The sequence below is a fragment of the Hylobates moloch genome, unplaced genomic scaffold (assembly GCF_009828535.3).
Source record: "Hylobates moloch isolate HMO894 unplaced genomic scaffold, HMol_V3 SCAFFOLD_5, whole genome shotgun sequence".
Taxonomy (NCBI): domain Eukaryota; kingdom Metazoa; phylum Chordata; class Mammalia; order Primates; family Hylobatidae; genus Hylobates; species Hylobates moloch.
In genome coordinates, this window is record NW_026652280.1 from 158,641,688 (window position 1) to 158,666,073 (window position 24,386).

At 41.2% G+C, this 24,386-nt stretch overlaps 1 protein-coding gene across 1 annotated transcript in view; it reads right to left on the reverse strand.

Moving 5' to 3' along the window:
- IL23R (interleukin 23 receptor) overlaps positions 1–24,386 on the reverse strand; it is a 97,507-nt gene that overhangs the window by 36,844 nt on the left and 36,277 nt on the right. The window contains exons 6-7 of the mRNA XM_032151992.2: positions 20,309–20,454; positions 7,481–7,637 (exon numbers count right to left, since the gene is read on the reverse strand). Of these exons, the coding sequence (XP_032007883.1) occupies positions 7,481–7,637; positions 20,309–20,454 (303 nt within the window). The remainder of the gene's footprint in view (positions 1–7,480; positions 7,638–20,308; positions 20,455–24,386) is intronic.

Here is a 24,386-nt window from a genome sequence, read left to right on the forward strand (position 1 = left end):
TGAACAGGCAACCTACAGAATGGGAGAAAATTTTTGCAACCTACTCATCTGACAAAGGGCTAATATCCAGAATCTACAATGAACTCAAACAAATTTACAAGAAAAAAACAAACAACCCCATCAAAAAGTGGGCAGAGGACATGAACAGACACTTCTCAAAAGAAGACATTTATGCAGCCAAAAAACACATGAAGAAATGCTCATCATCACTGGCCATCAGAGAAATGCAAATCAAAACCACAGTGAGATACCATCTCACACCAGTTAGAATGGCTATCATTAAAAAAGCAGGAAACAACAGGTGCTGGAGAGGATGTGGAGAAATAGGAACACTTTTACACTGTTGGTGGGACTGTAAACTAGTTCAACCACTGTGGAAGACAGGGTGGCGATTCCTCAGGGATCTAGAACTAGAAATACCATTTGACCCAGCCATCCCTTTACTGGGTATATACCCAAAGGACTATAAATCATGCTGCTATAAAGACACATGCACACGTATGTTTATTGCAGCACTATTCACAATAGCAAAGAGTTGGAACCAACCCAAATGTCCAACAACGATAGGCTGGATTAAGAAAATGTGGCACATATACACCATGGAATACTATGCAGCCATAAAAAATGATGAGTTCGTGTCCTTTGTAGGGACATGGATGAAACTGGAAAACATCATTCTCAGTAAACTATCGCAAGGACAAAAAACCAAACACCGCATGTTCTCACTCATAGGTGGGAATTGAACAATGAGAACTCATGGACACAGGAAGGGGACCATCAGCCACCGGTCATGTTCGGGCCGTAGGGCGAGGGGGGAGGGATAGCATTAGGAGATATACCTAATGCTAAATGACGAGTTAATGGGTGCAGGAAATCAAGATGGCACATGGATACATATGTAACAAACCTGCACATTGTGCACATGTACCCTAAAACCCTAAAGTATATAAAAAAAAAAAATCAGTAAACAAACAAAAAAAGAAAAATACATTCTGTGTGCCATCATCTAATTTGCATTATATTTAGTAGCACTGATATTTAGTTCCATTAACATAATATTTGCTTTTTCCTTTTCAGCCACTTAAAAACCTGAAAAATTAATGAGTGTCTTCAAGGAGTCACTGGTAGTGCAACAACCAATACTCTTTTGTGAAAGGAAAGCAAAATGTTGTTTAATATCTTGCTCATACTTGCCTTCCTCTGGAAAACTGTCAAAAAAAAAAAAAAGAGTAATATGATTTCTCTGGGAAACTTTTCTATGGCAAGTAGCAATTCAAGCAAGTTAATTAGTCACCGTGAAATGTGACTGCCCGTCCCTCAGGCCTTTAACCTGTTATTAAAGGGATTATAGAACCTGTGTCTTTTCTTCGGTAAAAAGGGATCTATATTACAGTGCAGAATTGAAAAAGATTGCTGGCTAGCCATTGTTGTTTCACCTTTTTTAAGTCAGTAGTAGCAAATTTAGACGACTGACTTATACATTTTCAGTGTTGTTTTTCTACAATGACAAATTGTCTTTTCCCCTTTGGGGCTCTTTCTGCACTGCTGAAAGACCCCAGGATAACAGTGGCTATCAAGGTTGGTGGATCAGAAGCGCTAACTTCAGCAGCTCTCAGCGGTTCTCATAATCTCAGCTGAAACCTCACAACCAGAGATAGGGTGAGTTCTAGGCAGAAGAGGGTCATATGTGATGCGATGGTTAATTACGACAACAGTCCTGTATCCTGTGCTTTGGGGGGTTCCTGTAACGCCCAGGTGGGCTGGGGTGGTCAGTGACTCAGGAGAAATAGCAAACAGAGAGGTGACCAGATAGTACTAGAGGTAATGGCCTAAGAGTCTCACGTGCCCACCCTTTTCTGTCCCCCAAACCACTACTACTAAGGTGATGGTGATACAGACAGCAAACAGGAAAATAGTGAATAAATGAGGGTGGTTCCCTGGCAGAGGTCCCACCCTCAAGCTTGGAAACCCACAGCCCTAAATAGAAGCAGGCATTCTTGTTTTCGTTCCCAAAAGTTGCCTTTTGGCCCGCTATGCCCCGCTATCCACATAAACTCCAGACCCCAGGTTCCAGAAGCAGACAGAGAGATAAACAGAAGGGCAGAAAAATGGCAGAATGGCTCGGCAGAGAAGGAGAGAAGAAAAGGAGCATCTGAATGCCGAGAGAAGTTCCACTGGGGACGATCGGAGAGGAGATCGGCCACTGGACAACCAACTCCGGGGAAGATCATCTTCCCACTCTATCCCCCGTCCAGCTCCCTATCGATCCTGCTGAGAGCCACCTCCACCACTCGGTAAAACCCCCACATTCATCCTCCACCACTCAGTAAAACCCCCACATTCATCCTCCACCACTCGGTAAAACCCCCACATTCATCCTTCACCTCCACCACTCGGTAAAACCCCCACACTCATCCTTCAAATCCGTGCGTGACCTGATTCTTCCTGGACACTGGACAAGGACCTGGGTACCAAGAGGGCACTGAGCTGGTTAACAGTTAAGCTGTCTGCAGACAGCAAAGCTAAAATAGTGCACTGTAACATATTCCCACTTGGGCCTTGGGAGTTGCAGGCATCCACCCCTAGATGCTCCTGTGCGGCTGGAGCCCCAAGGTGCTCACCCCAGCTCCTGCCCCTGCCCGTCTGTGCGCTCCCCTCCTGTAAGGGGTTTGAGCACGTGCCTTGGCAGAACAGATGAGCCACATGATATCCGACAGGAATCAGGGAACTCTCCTGTTTCAATGACTTGGGCAATCGTATCCACACCGCCTTTCTGTCCACATTTTCTGTCCATTCTCTATGTCATCTTTTATGATGACACTTCCCTCTCTTAAAGAATGTGTCTGACCTCTACAGCAATGGTTCTTACACTTCACTGAAGAAGTATCACTTGGCAAAGGGCTCAGGAATGTGTACTTTAAGAAGTGCCCAAGCATTCAGGCCAGGCACAGTGGCTCGTGCTTGTAATCCCAGCACTCTGGGAGGCCAAGGCAGGGGGATCATTTGAGGTCAGGAGTTCGAGACCAGCCTGGCCAACATGATGAAATCCTGTCTCTACTAAAAATACAAAAAAAATTAGCCAGGTGTGGTGGCACATGTCTGTAGTCCCAGCTACTTGAGAGGCTGAGGCAGGAGAATTGCTTGAACCCAGGAGGTGGAGGTTGCAGTGATCTAAGATGGTGCAGTACACTCTAGCCTGGGTGACAGAGCGAGACTGTATATAAAAAAAAAAGTGCCCAAGCATTCTTAATGTAGATTGTCTGCAGGCCCTACTATGAGAGACAGTCTTTCTAAGCAGCCCGTAACTAGCTGGTAAAGCACATGATGAATTGCCCATGATGGTCCTGTCTTGGCTAAGGCCGCCTTTTGTACCTATCCTTTATCCTCCTATCAGACTGCCCCTTCCTTACCTATCCTGTCAGAAACCTCCTATAGTACTATGGTTTCATTTTTATCATCTACCCCGAATCTGCTTCCACATCTTGTATTCATGCCAAAGTAGCAGTAGTCAATAGCATCTTCTGGTTCTTTTCTCATGCGTTTCCATTTCCATAACAAACACTGCATTAGAAATGAAGCTCTGTTGGCATAGTTTTATTACTAGCTAATGTGTAGAGAATGATTGTTTTGCAGGCGGATGCAGGACCCTCCTAGGTCTCTTAGGAAGGAGACTAGCAGAGCTATAAATAACATGGTGCTAGAATCCCATAGCCTGAGTTAGACCCTGGCTCCACCGTTTACCAGCCTTGTAATGTTTGACAAAACTGCTTGGGCCATATGGTTTCATCTGTGCAACTGGGATAATAATTATACTCCTTTTATAGAGCTGCAGTGATAAATAAAGAACAGTTCATATGTAAAATGCTTATAAAAATGCCCAACACTTAGTAAGCATCCAGTAAATGTTAGCTATTATTATTTACTATCCTGAAGTCACCCTGGGATTCAGTCTGTTAATTGGCCTCTTCAGCTGTGAAGTCTGTTTCTTACTGCTTTTATTTACGTCTTTATGTATGATGCAATGTAATTTATGTAATTATTATGCTTGATTTTTACTGTGTGTCTTCTCCAGAAGGGAACTTCTCCAAGCCAGGGAATTTTGTCTCCTTTGCTCACTGAGGTTCTGCAAGGATCTAAAAATGGCTGGCACATGGTAGAGGCTAAATGAGTATTTTGTGAATGACTGTCTTTTCATAGGTCCCTTTTTAAAAAGCAATCAATATTAAAGATTCAGTAAAAAGCAGTTCGACAACATCCATCAGCATCTTAAAAGGTGCTTAACTCTTGATGCAATAATTCTTCTTTAGAACTAAAGGAATAAAGACCATTTATATACAAAGCTATGTAAAGAAGTTTATTGATAATGGATAAAATGGAAATGACCTAGATGTTATTTAGGTAGGGAAATGCCTAAATAAATTATGGTACATACATCAACAAGAATGCCGTGCAGCCATGAAATCAGTTTTTAAAAACTTAACAGGGTAGATTAAGTAAGAAAATCAGGATATAAAATAGTATATACATCATAGCCCCAACCATTAAAAAAATGCATAGGAAAAACTAGTATTAAATTAAATAAATGTAAATAGTGGGTGTTTTTAGGTTGCATACTACAATAAACTTACATTGCTTTTACACACAGAAAAAAAGGTACTTTTTCAAAGAGATTTAACATGAGCACTTTCCCTAACACACTTTTACTGTTTCTCATGTAATGTGTCTTAGAAAGGAATTTGTACCAAGAGAACAGTCTATGGTTGCTCTTAGCTAACATGTTAAACTTTGATAAATCCAAGTTTTCAGGGATACTTAATTTTAATTGGTATTTTTGTCTCTTAAGTGATTTTTCTCCTTAGGAAACAGACTTTAAATTTAAACTGTGGTGTTCCTATTTCCTTCTACCTGAAGCTTAAGACTTTTATCTTTATTTTACTTTATGTATTTATTTATTTAGAGACAGAGTCTCGCTCTGTCACCCAGGCTGGAGTGCCGTGGCACGATCTTGGCTCGCTGCAACCTCCACCTTTCAAGTTCAAGAGATTCTCCTGCCTCAGCCTCCCTCGTAGCTAGGATTACAGGCACCTGCCACCACGCCCAGCTAATTTTTGTATTTTTAGTAGAGACGGGGTTTCGCCATGTTGGCCAGGGTGGTCTCAAACTCCTGACCTTAGGTGATCCACCCGCCTTGGCCTCTTAAAGTGCTGGGATTACAGGCATGAACCACCACACCTGGCCAAGACTTTTATCTTTAAAGAAGAACATTTGTAGTCCTATACTAAGAATACTTAAGTAAGTTGCTCCTCCGCTTCCCTGAAATTAAAGAATGAAATTGCTGAGGGATGGTGGGGAAAATGCACAGTATTTTCACACTGGGATTAAGAGCCTCATACTCTAACAACTGAGCTAGGCAAGCAGTTCAATATTTTGAATAAGAAAAGTTTTGTTATAGTTTAGGTGTCATTACCCACCAGCAATGTGCTCTTTAGCAAGTCATGCCCAGTTTCTGCTTTTGTAAAGTAGCACTAATTACACTACCAAATGTGGTTGACATCATAATCAAACAAGAGTATACACAGTAGTACTTCATAAATGATAAATGGTAGTTATCAATTTGCATAATCTTGCTAGGCAGTTATAGCGTTCATTAAAAAATAATGGGTTATCAACTAAATTCTGACTATTATAAAATGACATCTAAAGTCCACGAATTGTTAACAGTATCAACTTGACAGAATACCTTCAATTAAAAACTAACTTTTAAAAAAGAGAATTGATACTGAAAATAATTCCCTGGCCGGGCACCGTGGCTCACCCCTGTAATCCCAGCACTTTGGGAGGCCAAGGCGGGCGGATCACCTGAGGTCATGAGTTTGAGACCAGCCTGCCCACCATGGTGAAATCCCGCCTCTATTAAAAATACAAAAATTAGCCAGGCATAGTGGTGGGTGCCTGTAATCCCAGCTACTTGGTAGGCTGAGCCACAAGAATCTCTTGAATCCAGGAGGTGGAGGTTGCAGTGAGCCAAGATCACACCACTGCACTCCAGCCTGGGCAAAAGAGCAAGACTCTGTCGAAAGAAGAAAGAAAGAAAGAGAAAGAGAGAAAGAAAGAGAAAGAAACAGAAAGAAAGAAAGGAAGGAAGGAAAGAAAGAAGAAAGAAAGAAAGAGAAAGAGAAAAGTATTCCCTAATAAGTTGTTTCTTCATTTTAACATTTTAAAATTTAATTTCTATTTATTTTTATTTTTTTTAAATAGAAGCAGAGTCTCACTATATTGCCCAGGCTGGGTTTGAACTCCTAGGCTCAAGCAATCCACCTGCCTCCATTTCCCAATGTGCTGGGATTACAGGCATGAGCCACTGCACCTGGCCAAAGTACTTCTAAGATTTGGGCAGTAGGAGATAGCAGAAGAGCTTTTCAGCAAGTCATGCTCTTTGCTCCCCCTACTAATTTGGCAGCCATCAATATTTATAATGTATGTCAAAGTGCCTTGAAAACATAGAACACAATTCCAGAATGTTATAATAATGATGCTATTCATACTGGGAGTATAATAAAGTCCTTCAGTTCTGAAAAGAAAATGTTAAATCTAGTGTATAAGGTACCTACAGTAGGGAGACATCTTTAGGTTAATGGGGCCATTAGGAGTTTTATTACAATTACAATAGATTCATTTTATTATGTGCTTTGACTGAAGTCTATTTGGCTAAGATGTTATTGAATGGCATGAGTAAATGAATATAAAATTAAACTAATAATATTAGAAGTAGGAAAATATCTAAAGATAAACAATAAATCAGCTAAATCCTGTTGAGGAGAAGAGAATTCTGTGTTTAGGAGTTTTAACTTTCTGATTGCTTTGCATATAGTAGATAATGTTTATTGATATGATTGTTTTGTGTCTCTTTTAGGAGAATATGTTCTTAATAATATTTTCTGAGATGGAGTCTCACTCTGTCGTCCAGGCTGGGGTGCAGTGGCGCGAACTTGGCTCACTGCAACCTCTGTCTCCTGGGTTCAAGCCATTTTCCTGCCTCAGACTCCTGAATAGCTGGGACTACAGACATAAGCCACTGCGCCTCCCAAAGTGCTGGGATTACAGACATAAGCCACTGCACCTGGCTGTTTTAAACTTTTTAGGAAACGGTTTTGGTCTGTCCTCCAGGATGGAGAGCAGTGCGATGATCACAGCTCACTGCCGCATCAAACTCCCGGGCTCACGCGATCCTACTACCTCAGCTTCCTAAGTAGCTGGGACTACAAATGCATCCTACCACCCAGGCTAATGATAATTACTATTTTTTTGTACAGACTAAGGTCTCACTACGTTGCCCAAGACGGTCTCGAACTCCTAGGCTCAAGCAATCTTCCTGCCTTGGCCTCTCAAAGTGCTGGAATTCTAGGTGTGAGCCACTGTGCTCAGCAGAAAAGATAGATAAAGAAAAGTCCAAGAGAATAAAATATGTAAGTACACTCACCTGTTTCAGGTGTTTTATGAGAAAACGGTGAACTCCAAGGCTGCCAGTACCTTTTCCCTGTTTCTTGACATCTCACTTGAAATACGTACTTAATGTTTGGCTCCAAGTAGAATTCTGACTGTTGCACGTATGTAAAATTGGTGTCAAATTCTTTAACCTAAAATGGATGGGTAACAATAATAAAATGTGGTGTGCTTTTAAAACAATTATTTTATTTAGCAGAAATGTATGGAACACCTATTATGTTCCAAGCTGTCTTCTAGACTCTAGGAAAACAAAGTGTTCTTTATATAAAACATGGCCGTACATAATCAAATACTGTCTCAAACATTAAAACTGAAATACACACTGCTTTTTTTGAGACAGAGTCTCGCTGTATTGCCCAGGCTGGAGTGCAGTGGCTCGATCTCGGCTCACTGCAACCTCCGCCTCCTGGGTTCAAGCAATTCTTCTGCCTAAGCCTCCTAAGTAACTGGGATTACAGTCATGCACTACAACACCTGGCTACTTTTTTGTATTTTTAGTAAAGATGGGGTTTCATCATGTTGGCCAGGCTGGTCTTGAATTTTTGACCTCAAGTGATCCGCCTGCCTCGGCCTCCCAAAGTGCTGGGATTACAGGCGTGAGCCACCGTGCCCCGCCCACACTGCTTTATGTTTGACAACTGTCTCGAATCTCCAGAAAGTCCAAATGTAATATTGTATATATGTGTATATATATTTATTTATGCGTGTGTGTGTGTGTGTATATATATATATATATATATATTTTTTTTTTTTTTTTTTTTAGATAGGGTCCCACTGTGTTGCCCAGGCTGGATTGTGGAGTGCAGTGGCTCGATCACAGCTCACTGCAGCCTCCACCTCCTCCTGGGCTGAAGTGATCCTCCTGCCTCAGCCTCTCGAGTAGCTGGGACCACAGGCATGCACCACCATGATTGGATAATTTTTTAATTTTTTTGTAGAGACAAGTTCTCATTATATTGCCCAGGCTGGTCTCCTGGGCACAAGTCATCCCTCTGCCTTGGCCTCCCAAAGTGTTGAGATTACAGGAGTGAGCCACCACACCCAGCCTTAATTTTGGAATATGCTCTTAATTTTGGAATATATTCTTTTAATGGGGTGGGGAAATGGTAGCTGATAGCAATTGTTTGAATTCCCCTCTCCCCTGCAGCTGGATATTTAGATCAACAATTCTTCCTGAATGATGAAATAATTTTACTCACTAATGGTGACTTTTAGAAAAAAATACCTATAAGCTAAGCTGTAAATTGGTCCTCATTGCAGGTTATTGCAGATTCTACAAGGCCCAATAATACATACATATAAATATATATATACACACACACACACACACACATATATGTATATGTGTATGTGTCAGAGAAAAATTAAAATATTAAGAATGTTGAACTGAGAAATCCAATGGAGGATAAAGAAAATAGCTGAGGGATAAACACAAAAATCTTTTTTTCCCCGGAGCACTGCACCCTGCTATAAAACATGGGAAAAATGAGCCCCAAACAAGCTGTTTCAGTTGGCAAGAAGAAGCCAAGGCATTTGTACAGCATCTTCAGTATGTTCTAGTAACTGATTTACTGGAAAAAGTGAAGCATGATTGAAAGGCAGACATAAAATATGTCAATATGTCTAGAAATGCATTTATGCAACAACTGGGTGAAAGCAGTTATCAGATACTCATGAAAGAGAAAGTTAGAACAATTGAGATTAAAAAAAAAAAGAATGAAGTATAACCTCATTCAGGGATACTTCCATTTAAAACCCAGCCTTAACATTAATCCTTAAAACTTGCAATGCACGAAAATGTAAAATTCATGAAAATATTTGTTTGGGGGATGTCATCTGCCCTAGAATAGTTTTGTCTATTGAGATGTGGCTTATGGAAACTCTGAATGATATTTTTCAAACTCTGCATGAAAGATATATTTCAGAGTTTCCATAAGCCATGTCTCTATTCACGGCCCTGGAAATTTTCTGCAGTGTTACTATAACTGGAGAGTGTCTGAGGTCTCCTGGGATCTAGAGAAATTTTACTTACTGTGCCAAAGATTTGACTTTCAAATGCACTCTGCTTCATATTAGTGTCTCTGTAATTCTCCAATATGTTTCCTGCCATTACATTTATAGATAAGTCCTCTTAAAGGAAAGAAATACCCCAAAGTATAGCCAGAATTCTGAAATAGTAAGAAGAATGTTATGGAACTGTTATCAGTTGTTTAAACCATGAGGCAAACCAGGTGGCTGCTTAGGGCCCTGCAAGTACAACATGATACCTCAGGATGATACCTTTGGAGGCTGAAATGAATATTGAAAGAGCTGGACTTAATTGAGTGCCTCCGTAAATAATATAATTTCAAGAGTGCAAGAAATTTTGAAATAACTCCATTTCTACTTAGAGCCTCAACTCTGAACGTTGGGCGTCATTGAAACTTAATGTTCATCAGTTTGAGATCTCTCTTTTCTTACGTTAAATATAAGTTCCTGGGAACATCCTTGGGTGGAAGGAAGAAAAATCTCCAACCTAGTTAGAGTTCTATAATCCCTACCTTCCCCAACTATCAGTTTGGGACATGGCACAGGATGACAGGGTCCTTGGTAACCCACCAGTGTCTAAACCCTTGGTTTCTCCCTTTACCCTAAAATGTCCTCCTCTTTCTGCCCAGGTAATTTTTATCTAGTGTTTGGTAGAGGACAGAAATGGGGTGGTGATGGGGAAACTTATTTGTGACTAATCATACATTTTTCCACATTTTCTGTCTTATACCAGCCTTCAGACTTGGAAATGCCGAAGCCAAGGATTTGTCTTTGCTATCTGTATGCTGTTCTATCAGCCCTTTCAAGAAAAGAATAAATACTTGCTTTTGTGCAGCCTAAGTTAAGAATGGTTTTCTCATTTTTAAGTGGTTGAAAGAAAATTTTTTTTAAAAAAAGACTATTTCATGATGCATGGAAATTATGTGAAATTCAAATTTCAGTGTCCAAAAATGAAATTTTACTGGAACAGACTATACCCATTCATTTACATAATTGTCTATGACTGCCTTCACGCTACACAGAGTAGTTGAGACAGAAATCTTATGTTCTGCAAAGCCTAAAATGTTTACCATTTCGCCCTTGAATAAAGCTTAATTAGAGAAATGAGTCACCAATAATCCGCTTACTTGAACACATAGCTAAGATTTCCCTGCCTGTGTCACTAAAGTTGGACAACATTAAGGACAAATAATAATTAGTAATAGCTAATGTTTCAAAATATTATCCACATGAACTTGACATTATAAAAATCAATGGAGATGTAAAAAATGATCATGGCACATCTCTGCCTTCCATGAGTTCACAGTTAAAGAGTAGAGAAATAGAAGTGTAAACAGGCAAGTGTATACAATGTGGCAAATGCCCCTGAAATAGAGTATATGGAAGTAGGTGTGGATTGCCGTTCGCAACTGGGAGCTCAATTTTTGACATGAATTTGAGGGGCCTAGGAGACAGCGCATAAAGATACCAACAAATAGTTAGAAATATAGGTCTGACTTTCATGAGAGTTGGGAGGGCTCCAAGTTCTAGCCTATATACAGGTGTAGCTGAGGCCTTGGGGGTAGGTGAAAGGAGTAAGAGAGGAGACAGTGAGATGGTAGGTAGGAAGGGAATGTCAATGTTTAGGGAATTGGCAGAAAAAATAATTTACAAAGGAAAGGGCATCCAGAAATATTGATAGAAGACTAACACATTCTTGAAATGGGAAAACCAAGAGGAGAGGCATTTTCAGGACAAGGTGGTCAACAGTGTCAAATGCTAGAGTAGGATGAAGACTGCCAAGGTTCTTGGTCTTTGTTGTTTGGAAAGATGCTACCATCTTCTTCTCCTGGCACGAACTGGTTCCAGCAGCGGGTGGAGAGCCTTGATGACATTTTGAGGTGGATTGCAACAATGCCCAGGTAATTTCCCTGCCCTATATCCTGGCCCTTTACCATGTAGCTTTGAACGTTCTCCCATTCTGGCTCTGGTTTGTCCATGTGGCTTGCTTTGAGCCAACAGACACTGGTGAGCGTGATATAAGCAGAGGATTGAAAGAAACTGGAGAGATTGGGCCTTAGGTGCTCTTGCCCTCTGCCATCACCGTAACGACATGCCAGGCTAGCCTGTTGATGGCAGAAAGAGGACCGAGAGACATGTAGAGGAGAGCTTATGCAAAGACATAGGAGTGAGCCAGCTGAGCTGCAAACACATGCCCAGTCCCAGCAAAGCTCAACTTAGACCAGCTGGACCCCACTGACATTGAGAAATAAATGTTTATTGTTATATGTCCCTTCAGTTTTTGTGGCAGTTTGTTACACATTATTGTGTAGCAGGACAAGCTGCAGACAAAACCTCTGACACCGAGTTGTACAAGGAAGGGCTTTATTCAGCTGGGAGCATCGGCAAGTACTGCCTTAAAATCTGAGCTCCCCAAATGCACAATTTCTGTCCCTTTTAAGGGCTCACAACACTGAAGATTTCACATGAAAGGGTCATGATTGATTTGAGCAAGCAGGTGGTACGTGACAGGGGCTGCATGCACCGGTGGTCAGAGAGAAACAGAACAGGGCAGGGAGTTTCACAATGTTCTTCTATACAATGTCTGGAATCTATGAATAACATTGGTTTCTAAGTTAGGAGTTGATTTTTAACTACTGGGCTTTGGCCAGGCAGGCCCAGGCCTGGTTTCAGGCCTGGTGCCGGGCTGCCTGTCTTTGCCTTTACTTCCTTGTTGTTTTTCCTTAAAACAGGTACTGAGTATAAAACAATATAAAACAATGTGAGAGGGTCTCTCTCTTCCCTCAATTGTAGCAGTAGATAGCCGATATACCAATCCCTCTTATTTCATGTAAATAGGAGTATGTAATAGACTAGAAAAATGTTTAGAAAATAGAAGGGAATGATATTATCAGTGTCTGAGTAAGTTTTCAGAAACCAGCCGTTTTCTGGTTGAAACTCTTGTTCTCTGCTCCCCCTGGTGGTGCTACGTAGGCCATCTTGGTAACAGGTACATTTGAGCTCACTTTTCAAAACCTTCTCTTTGTCAGAAGTGGCAAATGGAACTGAAAGAATACTTGTCTCCTATGCTCTTCATAACAATCCTTTGTGATAGGCAGTATTAGCTCCATTATATAAATAGGGAAATAGAGTTTGAAAGAGGTCAAGCCAGATTTTTTTGAACTCATACCATCAGTAACTAACGGCTTCTCACAGACTCTACATCACTTTAAAGACCAAATAAATATTTAGAAAATGAAAAGACAGGTTTCAAACCAACTTTGAAAAGCTAGTTATATTTTGTAATCAAGATTACATAGTAGGTGGTTGTTCTCTGAGATGTTTATTTTCTTTCTTTTTATAGAGATGGGGTCTCACTATATTGCCCAGGCTGCAGTGCAGTGGCTATTCCCTGGTGGGATCGTGGTGCCTTACCGCCTCAGAACCTGGGCTCAAGTGATCTTCCTGCCCCAGTCTCTCAGGTAGCTGCATATAGGCTTGTGCCACCCCTCCCAGCTGACATTTATTTTCTTCTTGCTCTACTAAAGCCTACTTTAGCCTCTACTAAAATCTGTATATGTTCCAACCTGGTCTAAGCTAGACTGTATAGAACATAAGCTGTATATGTTCCAACCTGGTCTACGCTAGACTGTATAGAACATAAGCTGTATATGTTCCAACCTGGTCTACGCTAGACTGTATAGAACATAAGCTGTATATGTTCCAACCTGGTCTACGCTAGACTGTATAGAACATAATCTGTATATGTTCCAACCTGGTCTACGCTAGACTGTATAGAACATAAGCTGTATATGTTCCAACCTGGTCTAAGCTAGACTGTATAGAACATAAGCTGTATATGTTCCAACCTGGTCTACGCTAGACTGCTAGGGAATTCAGAAGGGAGAGAGGTGAATGAGGTGGGAGTTAGATGTTTGTAAACGTCCTCCCAGAGGCAGTTGTGTCTCCAGACACAAAATCTGAAGCTTTGACCTGGAACCATGTTTCAAGAGATAACTAGAGTCATGTGTCACTTAACGACGGGGATACATTCTGAGAAATGCATCATTAAGCGATTTCATCATTGTACGAACATCATAGATTGTAATTACACAAACCTGGGTGGTATAGCCTACCACACACCTAGGCTATATGGTATAGCCTATTGCTTCTAGGCTACAAACCTATAAAGCTGTACCGTTTATAGGTTACCTATAAAGCTGTACGGTAACCTATGTTACTGTACTGAATCCTGCAAGGAATTGTAATATAAATCACTAGGTGACAGAAATTTTTCAGCTGCATGATAAGCTTATGGGACCACCATCATATATGCCAACCATCATTGCCCGAAACATGGACTGCTGCATGGCACATACTCTCCTTGCCTCGTCAGCCTAATTCCCTTAGATACTTCACAGTCTGTATGTACCTTAGCTAAAGGGGCTGAAAAGCACCCCCAATACCCTGACTTTCAGGTGGATTCCTTTGCTCTACTATCCCTGCTGCATGGCTCCCCTAGAGGCTAAAGGGTAACATTACTAGCTAGCATTTAGTGAACAATTACGCTATTCCAGGCTTGTAGCTAACTTCTCACGTCATTGGATCCCCTTTCCCACAACAAACACATGAGATAAGTGCTTATCTTATCTCCATGTTATGTATGGGAATAATGAGGCACAGAGAAGATAAGAAACATGCTCAAGATTGCATGATGAGGCCGGGCGCAGTGGCTCACGCCTATAACCTCAGCATTTTGGGAGGCCTTGGGATCAGCCTGGCCAACATGGTGAAACCCCGTCTCTACTAAAAATACAAAAAGAAGCCAGACGTGGTACCCGATGCCTGTAATCCCAGCTACTAGGGAGGCTGAGTCAGGAGAATCACTTGAACCCGGGAAGCGGAGGTTGCAGTGAGCCAAGATCACACCACTGCACTCTATCCTGGGCAACACAGTGAGACTCTGTCTAAAAAAAAAAAAAAAAAAAGATTGCATGACTCAGCCAGGAGCAGTGGCTCATGCCTGTAATACCAGCACTTTGGGAGGCTGAGGCGGGATGGTTGCTTGAGCTCAGCAGTTAGAGACCTTGACACTAGCTTGGGCAACATGACACAACCCTGTGTCTACAGAAAAATTTTTAAAATTTAGCTGGGCATGGTGGCACTCTCCTGTGGTCAGCTACTTGGGAGACTGAGGCAGGAGGATCGCTGGAGTCCAGGAGGTCAAGGCTGCAGTGAGCTGAGATTGCGCCACTGCGCTCCAGCCTGGGCAGTAGAGCAAGACCCTGTCTCAAAAGGAAAAAAAAAAAAGAAAAAGATTGCATGACTAGAAAGTAGCAGAGCCAGGCTTTGAACTCTAGAGCCTGTGCTCTTGGCCACAAGGCTTTCCTGCCACTTTGAAGTCAAACCTCCACCTCCAGCAATATCTAATGGAGGCAGTGCCACCACCGAGCTGAAGTGGTAGAAGAGACCTGTAATCTTTGGTATCCTCCCACTCATCTTGACTCTGACTTTCCTGTCTTCCTACAGAAATGCAGAGACAACACTTCATGCATGACACAGATGAAATTGACAGTAGCAAATGTAAACAAAGCTTCATTCTGGCTACAGTGACTTGGCATGAGTGATCTGGATGGAAATGGTAATTCACTTTTTCTGCGTTACTGGTTGTGTTTAAAGGAAGCGTGGTAGATTGACTGAGGGAGTCGTGAGTTTAAAAAAACTTTAAAAAAAAATAATGGTGGAGGAGACAGACCTGGCTTTGGATTGAAACCTGTCTTTTCATTTTCTAAATATTTATTTGGTCTTTAAAGTGATGTAGAGTCTAAAGTGAGAGGCACTTATTTACTGACGGTATAAGTTCAAAAAAATCTGGCTTGACCTCTTTCAAACTCTATTTCCCTATTTATATAATGGAGCTAATACTGCCTATCACAAAGGATTGTTATGAAGAGCATATGAGACAACAAATATTCTTTCTACTCTATTTGCCACTTCTGACAAAGAGAAGGTTTTGAAAAGTGAGCTCAAATGCACCTGTTACCAAGATGGCCTACGTAGCACCACCAGGGGGAGCAGAGAACAAGAGTTTCAACCAGAAAACAGCTGGCTTCTGAAAACTTACTCAGAGACACTGATAATGTAATTCCTCTCTATTTTCTAAACATGTTTTCTAGTCTATTACATACTCCTATTTACTTGAAGTAATAGGATTTGGTATCCTTTTTTTTTTTTTTTTCCTGGAGACACAGTCTCGCTCTGTCACCCAGGCTGGAGTGCAGTGGCTCTGTCTTGGCTTGCTGCAACCTCCACCTCCCAGATTCAAGCGATTCTCCTGCCTCAGCCTCCTGAGTAGCTGGGATTACAGGCACGCACCACCATGCTCAGCTAAATTTTTTGAATTTTCAGTAGAGACAGGGTTTTGCCATGATGGCCAGTCTGGTCTTCAATCCCTGAGCTCAGGTGATCTGCCTGCCTTGGCCTCCCAAAGTGCTGGGATTACAGGCATGAGCCACTGCACCCAGCCTAAGAAACTCGGTATTCTTTAATATCATTCTATGACTGTGATACTATACAAGGACCCCAGGTGTCTTATTAGGATAAAACCCCATTAATTCAGAATCTAAGACTTGAGAATTTTATGTGTTGTTTTGAAATTTATCTAAATTCTGCATATGCAAAAGGAATTCAGAAGGATCTTCACTTGATTATCAATCAAATGATGCAGAACATGGATCCCATTTAAGTGTAATGCAAATGACCATAAAGTTCACATTTATGATTTGAGTGAACAAAGGTAAACAAGTTGACATAAGGAATTTATTTTTAATGAGTAATTTTTAGGGTATATAATAAAATTAGTATAGTTTTACCCCCATCTTCTTGATACTTTTAAGATATATTACTCTATAGCAAAATTGATACTCAGAATCAGTCTTAAACAGTAAAAGGATTTGGAATCATGCTTAGCACCAAAGAAAAATTAAGTTATGTTTAATGTATTTTGGTGTTAAATATATATCATTTTATTTAACTCTCTGAAAACTGGTAATTTCACAGCTGATAAAACTGTTAATTAAGAAAAGCCAGGCCAGGTGCTGTGGCTCATGCTTGTCAACCTAGCACTTTGGGAGGCTGACGAGAAAGCTAGGGGGAGGATTATTTGAGGCTAGTTCAAGACCAGCCTGGGCAACGTGGCAAGAACCTACAAAAAATAAAAATTAAAATAAATTAGCCAAGCGTAGTGGTGAGTGACTGTAGTCCCAGCTACTTGGGAGGCTAAGTCTGGAGGATCACTTGAGCCCAAGAGTTTGTGGCTGCAGTGAGCTATGATTGCATCACTGAACTTCAGCCTGGGTAATGAAGTGAGAGCCTATCTCTAAAAAAAAAAAAAACCTTAAAAAAGTATCTGAAGGAGAAAAAAAAAAAAACAGCCAGAAACTATTTCTTAATTATTTGGACTAAATGGCAGTTTGTTACACTTAAAAATAATAAAATGGCATTTCTTCTCAAATATGTCAAAATTGGAATGTCTTCCTAAATCAGGCTAGTGTTCCTCCACAGATGAAATTACTGAGTTTTTATTACATTGTTCCCAGGTGCTGTTATCTGACATGACTTTATTAATGAACCTTGCAGCTACGCCTTTCCTAAGACACTAGATAATTTATCCTTGGCATTTAAGGATGGTTAGTTTTTCTCTAGAGGTTCACTTTTTAAAACTCATCTTTACTCAGATTATCGTCATCTTTAAGCTCACCTAAGACTCAGGCCTATACTGGTAATAAATATTACACTCTGAACTAAACACTTTTTACTTAAAAAGAAACATTCATAAATCTTAGTTCTCCTTTCCGAACAATTTTTGTTTCCCTGGATGCCTGTCAAATTTCGGCACAGAATACTTAAATTTTTTATCCATGATCACTGATATAAATTTCACCCTAGGAGACACTGAATTCCAAATAGCGAATGAGATTCCTTTTAGTTGGAGATGTGTCTATTTAGCAACTAATAAAAGGCAAGTGGATCATTTGAGGACACAGCTCTCTGTTTGCAAGCATGCAATAATCATTATTAAAGCTAGAGTGGTTTTCCTAAGCGAATTAACACAGGAACAGAAAATCAAATACCACATGTTCTCACTTATGAGTGGGAGCTAAACACTGGGTACTGCGTTAGTCTGTTTTCATGCTGTTGATAAAGACACACGGGAGACTGGGAAGAAAAAGAGGTTTAATTGGACTTACAGTTCCATATGGCTGTATGAATCATGGTGGGAGGTGAAAGGCACTTCTTACATGGCAGCAGCAAGAGAAAATGAGGAAAAAGCAAAAGCAGAAACCCCTGATAAATGCATCAGATCTCATGAGACTTATTCACTCTCATGAGAATAGCATGGGAAAGACCGGCTCCCGTGATTCAATTACCTCCCCCGGCTCCCTCCCACAACATGTGGGAATTCTGGGAGATACAATTCAAGTCGAGATTTGGTGGGGGCACAGCCAAACTATGTCATTCCATCCCTGGCCCCTCCAAATTCATGTCCTCACATTTCAAAACCAACTATGCCTTCCCAATAGTCCCCCAAAGTCATAACTCATTTCAGCGTTAACCCAAAAGTCCACAGTCCAAAGTCTCATCTGAGACAAGGCAAGTCTGTTCCACCTATGAGCCTATAAAATCAAAAGCAACTTAGGTACTTCCTAGACACAATGAGGGTACAGGTATTGGGTAATACAGCCATTCCAAATGGGAGAAATTGGCCAAAACAAAGGGGTTACAGGGCCCATGCAAGTCCAAAATCCAGCAGGGCAACTTTAAAGCTCCCAAATGATCTTCTTTTATTCCAGGTCTCAAATCCAGGTTATGCTGATAAAAGAGGGGGGTTCCCATGGTCTTGGGCAGCTCCACCCCTGTGACTTTGCAGGGTACAGCCTCCCTCCCAGCTGCTTTCATGGGCTGGCACTGAGTGTCTGCAGCTTTTCCAGGCGCATGGTTCAAGCTGTCAGTGCATCTACCGTTCTGGAATCTGGAGGATGGTGACCCTCTTCTCACAGCTCCACTAGGGACTCTGTGTGGAGGCTCAGACCCCACATTTTGCTTCCACACTGCCCTAGCAGAGGTTCTCCGTGAGGGCCCCGCCCCTGCAGCAAACTTTCACCTGGCCATCCAGGCATTTCCATCCATCTTCTGAAATCTGGGTGGAGGTTCCCAAACCTCAATTCTTGACTTCTGTGCACCTGCAGGCTCAACACCATGTGGAAGCTGCCAAAGCTTGGGGCTTCCACCTTCTGAAGCCACAGCCCAAGCTGGATGTTGGCACCTTTGAGCCACGGGTGGAGCAGCTGGGACACAGGGCACCAAGTCCCTAAGCTGCACACACACAGTGACCCTGGGTCCAGCCCATGAAACCACTTTTTTTCTCCTGGGCCTCCAAGCCTGTGATGGGAGGGGCTGCCATGAAGGTCTCTGATATGGCTTGGAGACATTTTCCCCATGGTCTTGGGGATTAACATTAGGCTCCTTGCTACTTATGCAAACTTCTGCAGCTGGCTTGAATTTCTCCCCAGAAAATGGGTTTTTCTTTTCTATTGCATAGTCAGGCTGCAAATTTTCTGAACTTCAATGTTCTGTTTCCCTTTTAAAACTGAATGCCTTTAACAGCACCCAAATCACCTCTTGAATGCTTTGCTGCTTAGAAATTTCTTCTACCAGATACCCTAAATCATCTTTTAAGTTCAAAGTTCCACAAATCTCTAGGGCAGGGGCAAAATGCTGCCAGTCTGTTTGCTAAAATATAACAAGAGTCACCTTTCCTCTAGTTCCTAACAAGTTCCTCATCTCCATCTGAGACCACCTCAGCCTCGATTTTATTGTCCATATCACTATCAGCATTTTGGGCAAAGCCATTCAGCAAGTCTCTAGGAAGTTCCAAATTTCTCACATTTTCCTGTCTTCTTCTGAGCCCTCCCAACTGTTCCAATTTCTGCCTATTACCCAGTTCCAAAGTTGCTTCCACATTTTCGGGTATCTTTTAAGCAATGCCCCACTCTACTGGTACCGATTTACTGTATTAATCCATTTTCATGCTAATGATAAAGACATACCCAAGACTAGGAAGAAAAAGAGGTTTAATTGGACTTACAGTTCCACATGGCTGGGGAGGCCGCAGAATCATGGTGGGAGGCAAGAGGCTCTTCTTACATAGTGGTGGCAAGAAGAAACGAGGAAGAAGCAAAAGCGGAAACCTCTGATAAACGCATCAGATCTCGTGAGACTTATTCACTATTATGAGAAAAGCATGGGAAAGACCCGCCCCCATGATTCAATCACCTCCCCCTGGGTCCCTCCCACCACACGTGGGAATTTTGGGAGACACAATTCAAATTGAGATCTGGTGGGGATGCAGCCAAACCATATCAGGTACTCATGGACATAAAGATGGCAACAATAGACACTGGGGACCACACTAGAGTGCGGAGGAAGGTAGGAGGGCAAGGGTTGGAAAACTAATTATTGGTAACTGTGCTCAGCACCTGGGTGACAGGATCAATTATACCCCAAACCTCAGTACCACGCAATATATCCAGGTAACAAACCTGCACATGTGCCCCTGAATGTAAAATAAAAGTTGAAATTATTTTATAAAACAAAAACTAAAGTGGCTTGAATATCATGCAAATAATCAGATTAAAAACATGTAAAATAGACATAATAAGTCCACTGTAGCCACTGATGGTTAGCTTTTAAATCATTCATTCACAGGCTAAAGAATAATGAAAGTTGAGCTTACATTCCAAGTTTGGTTTGTTGTAGCCTTGTATCTCATTTCACAGGAAATCTTTTCAATTGTTGTTTGACTATCCCAATAAATTATGGTCTTGGGCACTGTAGCATTTATAGTCTCAGCCCTGGAAATGATGGATGCAGAAGGTATCACTAGAAAAAAAAAAAAAAAAAGACCTGGCTGTTTAAAACTTGCCTAGGGAGAAACTGGCACCTTTTCATCAATATCTAGACATGAGAAAGCTCAAAGTGAAAAAATAAAATAAAATTCATCATCTAATGAACAATTAATGAACATTTTCTTATTCGGTAATTTTTATATAGAAGAAAACTGCTGTTAAGGAAAATTCTATTCAGCCCATTCCCCATTAAAAAAACAAAAAACTGAACTCTAATAGTCCTGTCTTCCCCCACCTTCCACTCCCTTATAATCCCAACTAGTAAAATTCCAGAGCATAGCCTTGTTCACAAAAGAGTATAAAAATGAGATAAAGGGGCTACCCCTCTTCCCTGCATCTGTTCAGGGAGAGATGATACGCCCCCAAATTTAGTTCAGACGATCAGATTTGAAAAGATGTTAAATTGGGCCAGGTGTGGTGATGTGTGCCTGAAATTCCAACTACTCAGGAGGCTGAGATGGGAGGGTCACTTGAGCGCAGGAGTTCAAGGTTGCAGTGAGCCATGATGGTGCAACTGTACTCCACCCTGGACAACGGCATGAGAGCTTGTCTCAAAAAAAAGAAAGAAAGAAAGGCTGGATGTAGTGGCTCATGTCTGTATTCCCAGAATTTTGGGAGGCCGAGGCGGGCAGATCACTTAAGGTCGGGAGTTTGAGACCAGCCTGGCCGTCATGGCAAAACCCTGTCTCTACTAAAAATAGAAACAATTAGCCCGGCGTGGTGGTGCATGCCAATCCCAGCTACTCAGGAGGCTGAGGCAGGAAGATCGCTTGAACCCGGGAGGCAGAGGTTACAGTGAGCTGAGATCGTGCCACTGCACTCCAGCCTGGGTGGCAGAGTGAGACTCTGTCAAAAAAGAAAGAAAGGAAAAGAAGGGAGAAAGGAAAAGACAGAAAGACAGAGAGAAAGAAAGAGAAAAAGAGAAAGAAAGAGAAAAAGAAAGAGAGAAGAAAGAAAAAAAGAAGTTCAATTCACATCTTTATCACAATAATCTTCTTCTCTTGTATATTAGGGAAGCAGATGAATATTTATATCTATTGTTAACTTGTTTTGTTCTCCATTAAAATAAATCTGTCCTTCCTTGAAACTTTTATCTGAAGAAAGCAGATCTCATAAGACTCTAAGGCTTTGTAAATTGTTGGCATGTTCTATAATAATAACCTTCAAGGGAGGAACTGAAATTCTGATTGGTTATTTTATTAGTTGTTTTGTTATAGTAGGAGGTATATAGTTGGAATCTCTATGTTTCTAAACTGTGTAAATACTTGTAAGTTTGTTTTGTCTGAACAGAATAGAATCATTAACACTTTCCATTTCTCCCCTAAGGAACAATGAAAACCTATGACTTTGCTAGCGGCACTATTTAACAAACAACTCAAGGGCCTGTAGGCATGGTTTTAGAGACCACTATTACAGGTTAATATTCTCTATGAATTGGTTTATTTTCATTCATTCTAGGTTTATAAAGCTTTCGTTAAGAAAATTATTGTTTTACTACAATGACTATTATACTATTATTATCTAAAATTATGTGCAAAGGTAGATGATTTACAGAGAAAAATAAAAATTAAGGAATTGCTTTCTAGTAGCACACTCCTATAATAAAATTATGGGAGCTACACCTGGTGTAGAAGTAGCAGCAGCTTTAATTTAGTTAACAAGCTTACTGTACTCAACTTTTATCGTCTGAATTCCATAGCTGATTTCCTTTTGCTAGTGCAAGCTTCTTGTAATAAGAATCAGTATTCAGGCTGGATGCGGTGGCTCACGCGTGTAATCCCAATACTTTGGGGAGGACGAGGTGGGCAGATCATTTGAGGTCAGGAGTTCAAGACCAGCCTGGCCAACACAGCGAAACCCCTGTATCTACTAAAAATACAAAACTTAGCCAGGTATTGTGGCAGATGCTTGTAATCCCAGCTACTTGGGAGACTGAAGCACAAGAATCACTTGAATCCAAGAAGCAGAGGTTGCAGTGAGCTGAGATCATGCCACTGTACTCCAGCCTGGGTGACAGAGCAAGACTCTGCCCAACCCCAACCCCGAAACAAAAAAAAATCAGTATTGAGATTCTTGAGTCAAGGGCGTGGATCCCTGGGGCTCTGAAATTGCTTAGGACCATTTTAAGCACCCTCAAGGCCATAAATTTCCCACCTCCTCCTGTCACCAACCTCCACCTCTGAGTTCAGCTTGGCCACTGTTACAGCAGCACAAGCGTTCTAGGACCCTTTTGGCAAAAGAATTATTCTGAGGAGAAAGTAAAAATCTGTGTAGTCTTATGAGAAATGCAGATAGCACAGTAAGAATCACAGCATAAAGCAGGTCAGTGCAATCCAGATTTAAGTCTTTAGGTTTGAATGAATTCATATTTTTGCAAACTGGCATTTATTATGTAGTACATACTTGAATATTTAGTTTGTTACACAAGACTCAGATGTTGAAATTTTATTCTTACTGATTAGGTTTCACATATTTCCACCAGATCGTACATTTTAAGAAAGTATCGGGAGGTCGAGGCGGGCGGATCACGAGGTCAGGAGATCGAGACCATCCTGGTTAACACGGTGAAACCCCGTTTCTACTAAAAATACAAAAAATTAGCCGGCCTGGTGACAGGCGCCTGTAGTCCCAGCTACTTTGGAGGCTGAGGCAGGAGAATGGCGTGAACCCAGGAGGCAGAGCTTGCAGTGAGCCGAGATCACGCCACTGCACTCCAGCCTGAGCGACAGAGCAAGACTCCGTCTCAAAAAAAAAAAAAAAAAGTATCAATTTCATTATAGATGTCATATTTTTAAATTCTACTAGTATTGAAATAAAAGCACGATTATAGCCTTTTAGCATCTTTCCAACACATATTTATCCATATTTATATAATGGGGAGAATTAATATTCAAAATGGCAGGCAGAAAGCACAGCACTTTCTGCACCCGAATTTATTTCCCTACAAGAGAAATTAAAAGCACTCCTCTCATATGCTTTTCTGGCAAGTGTTACTGTGCTACTAACTCTGCCCTGCCATTCAGCATAACCTCCTAATGTAATTAAAGCCCAGCCCGTAGCTGCTATGTGGAAATTGTTCCCAGGACAGTCTTCTGTTCTCAGTGGCATAGAACAGTTCATTTATCTAATTTGCATTGTCTCATTCTTAAAGTGTTACCATGAAGGTGGCTCATCTGTTAATAATCTGGTGGTTTTGTTGGCTGGGGCCTCCTACACAATTAATCTGTATTTTTCAACCTAAGTTTCTGAGTACATTTTGGGATAACGAAAAGGCAAGGAAAGGAATAGAGACAAAAGGGGAGGAAGAGGTGGAGGAGGAGGAGGTGGAGGAGGTGGAGGAAGAGGAGGAGGGGAAAAGAAAGAAGGAGAAGAAGGAAAAGGAACAACAACTCCAAACTCCTAGTTCCCAGTGTGAGAAGTCAGTCTGGAAGTAGAGGCCAGATGGGATTTTTTCCTTTGTGGGAGGTGGGGTGGTGGTAAACTATGGCAAGTCAGCATGTCTGGGATGAAATCTGGCTTTCCTCATTACTAGCTAAGTGACTTTGTGCAAATTATTTTATCACTTCTTCATCTGTAAGATGGGGACAGTAGTACCATGTATGGTTGTTTCCAGAATGAAATGTGATGTGCATGAGAGGTGTCTGGAACACAGGAGGTGCTAAATAACTGGATGCAATGATATTAAGATAGATTGGAATGATAATAATAATAAAAGTATTATTATTATAATTTAGTTCCTAAAAATTGCACTGCTAAAATGATACTGGTCATGATAGCCTTTAAACATCATTAATGCATTGAGGGGCATCTATTATAAGAAAAGGGTATATTACTGCATTCTACCTCAAAATGTACATTTACAAAAATGTATAGAGCATAGTCAAGAGAACTGTAACTCCAAGGATA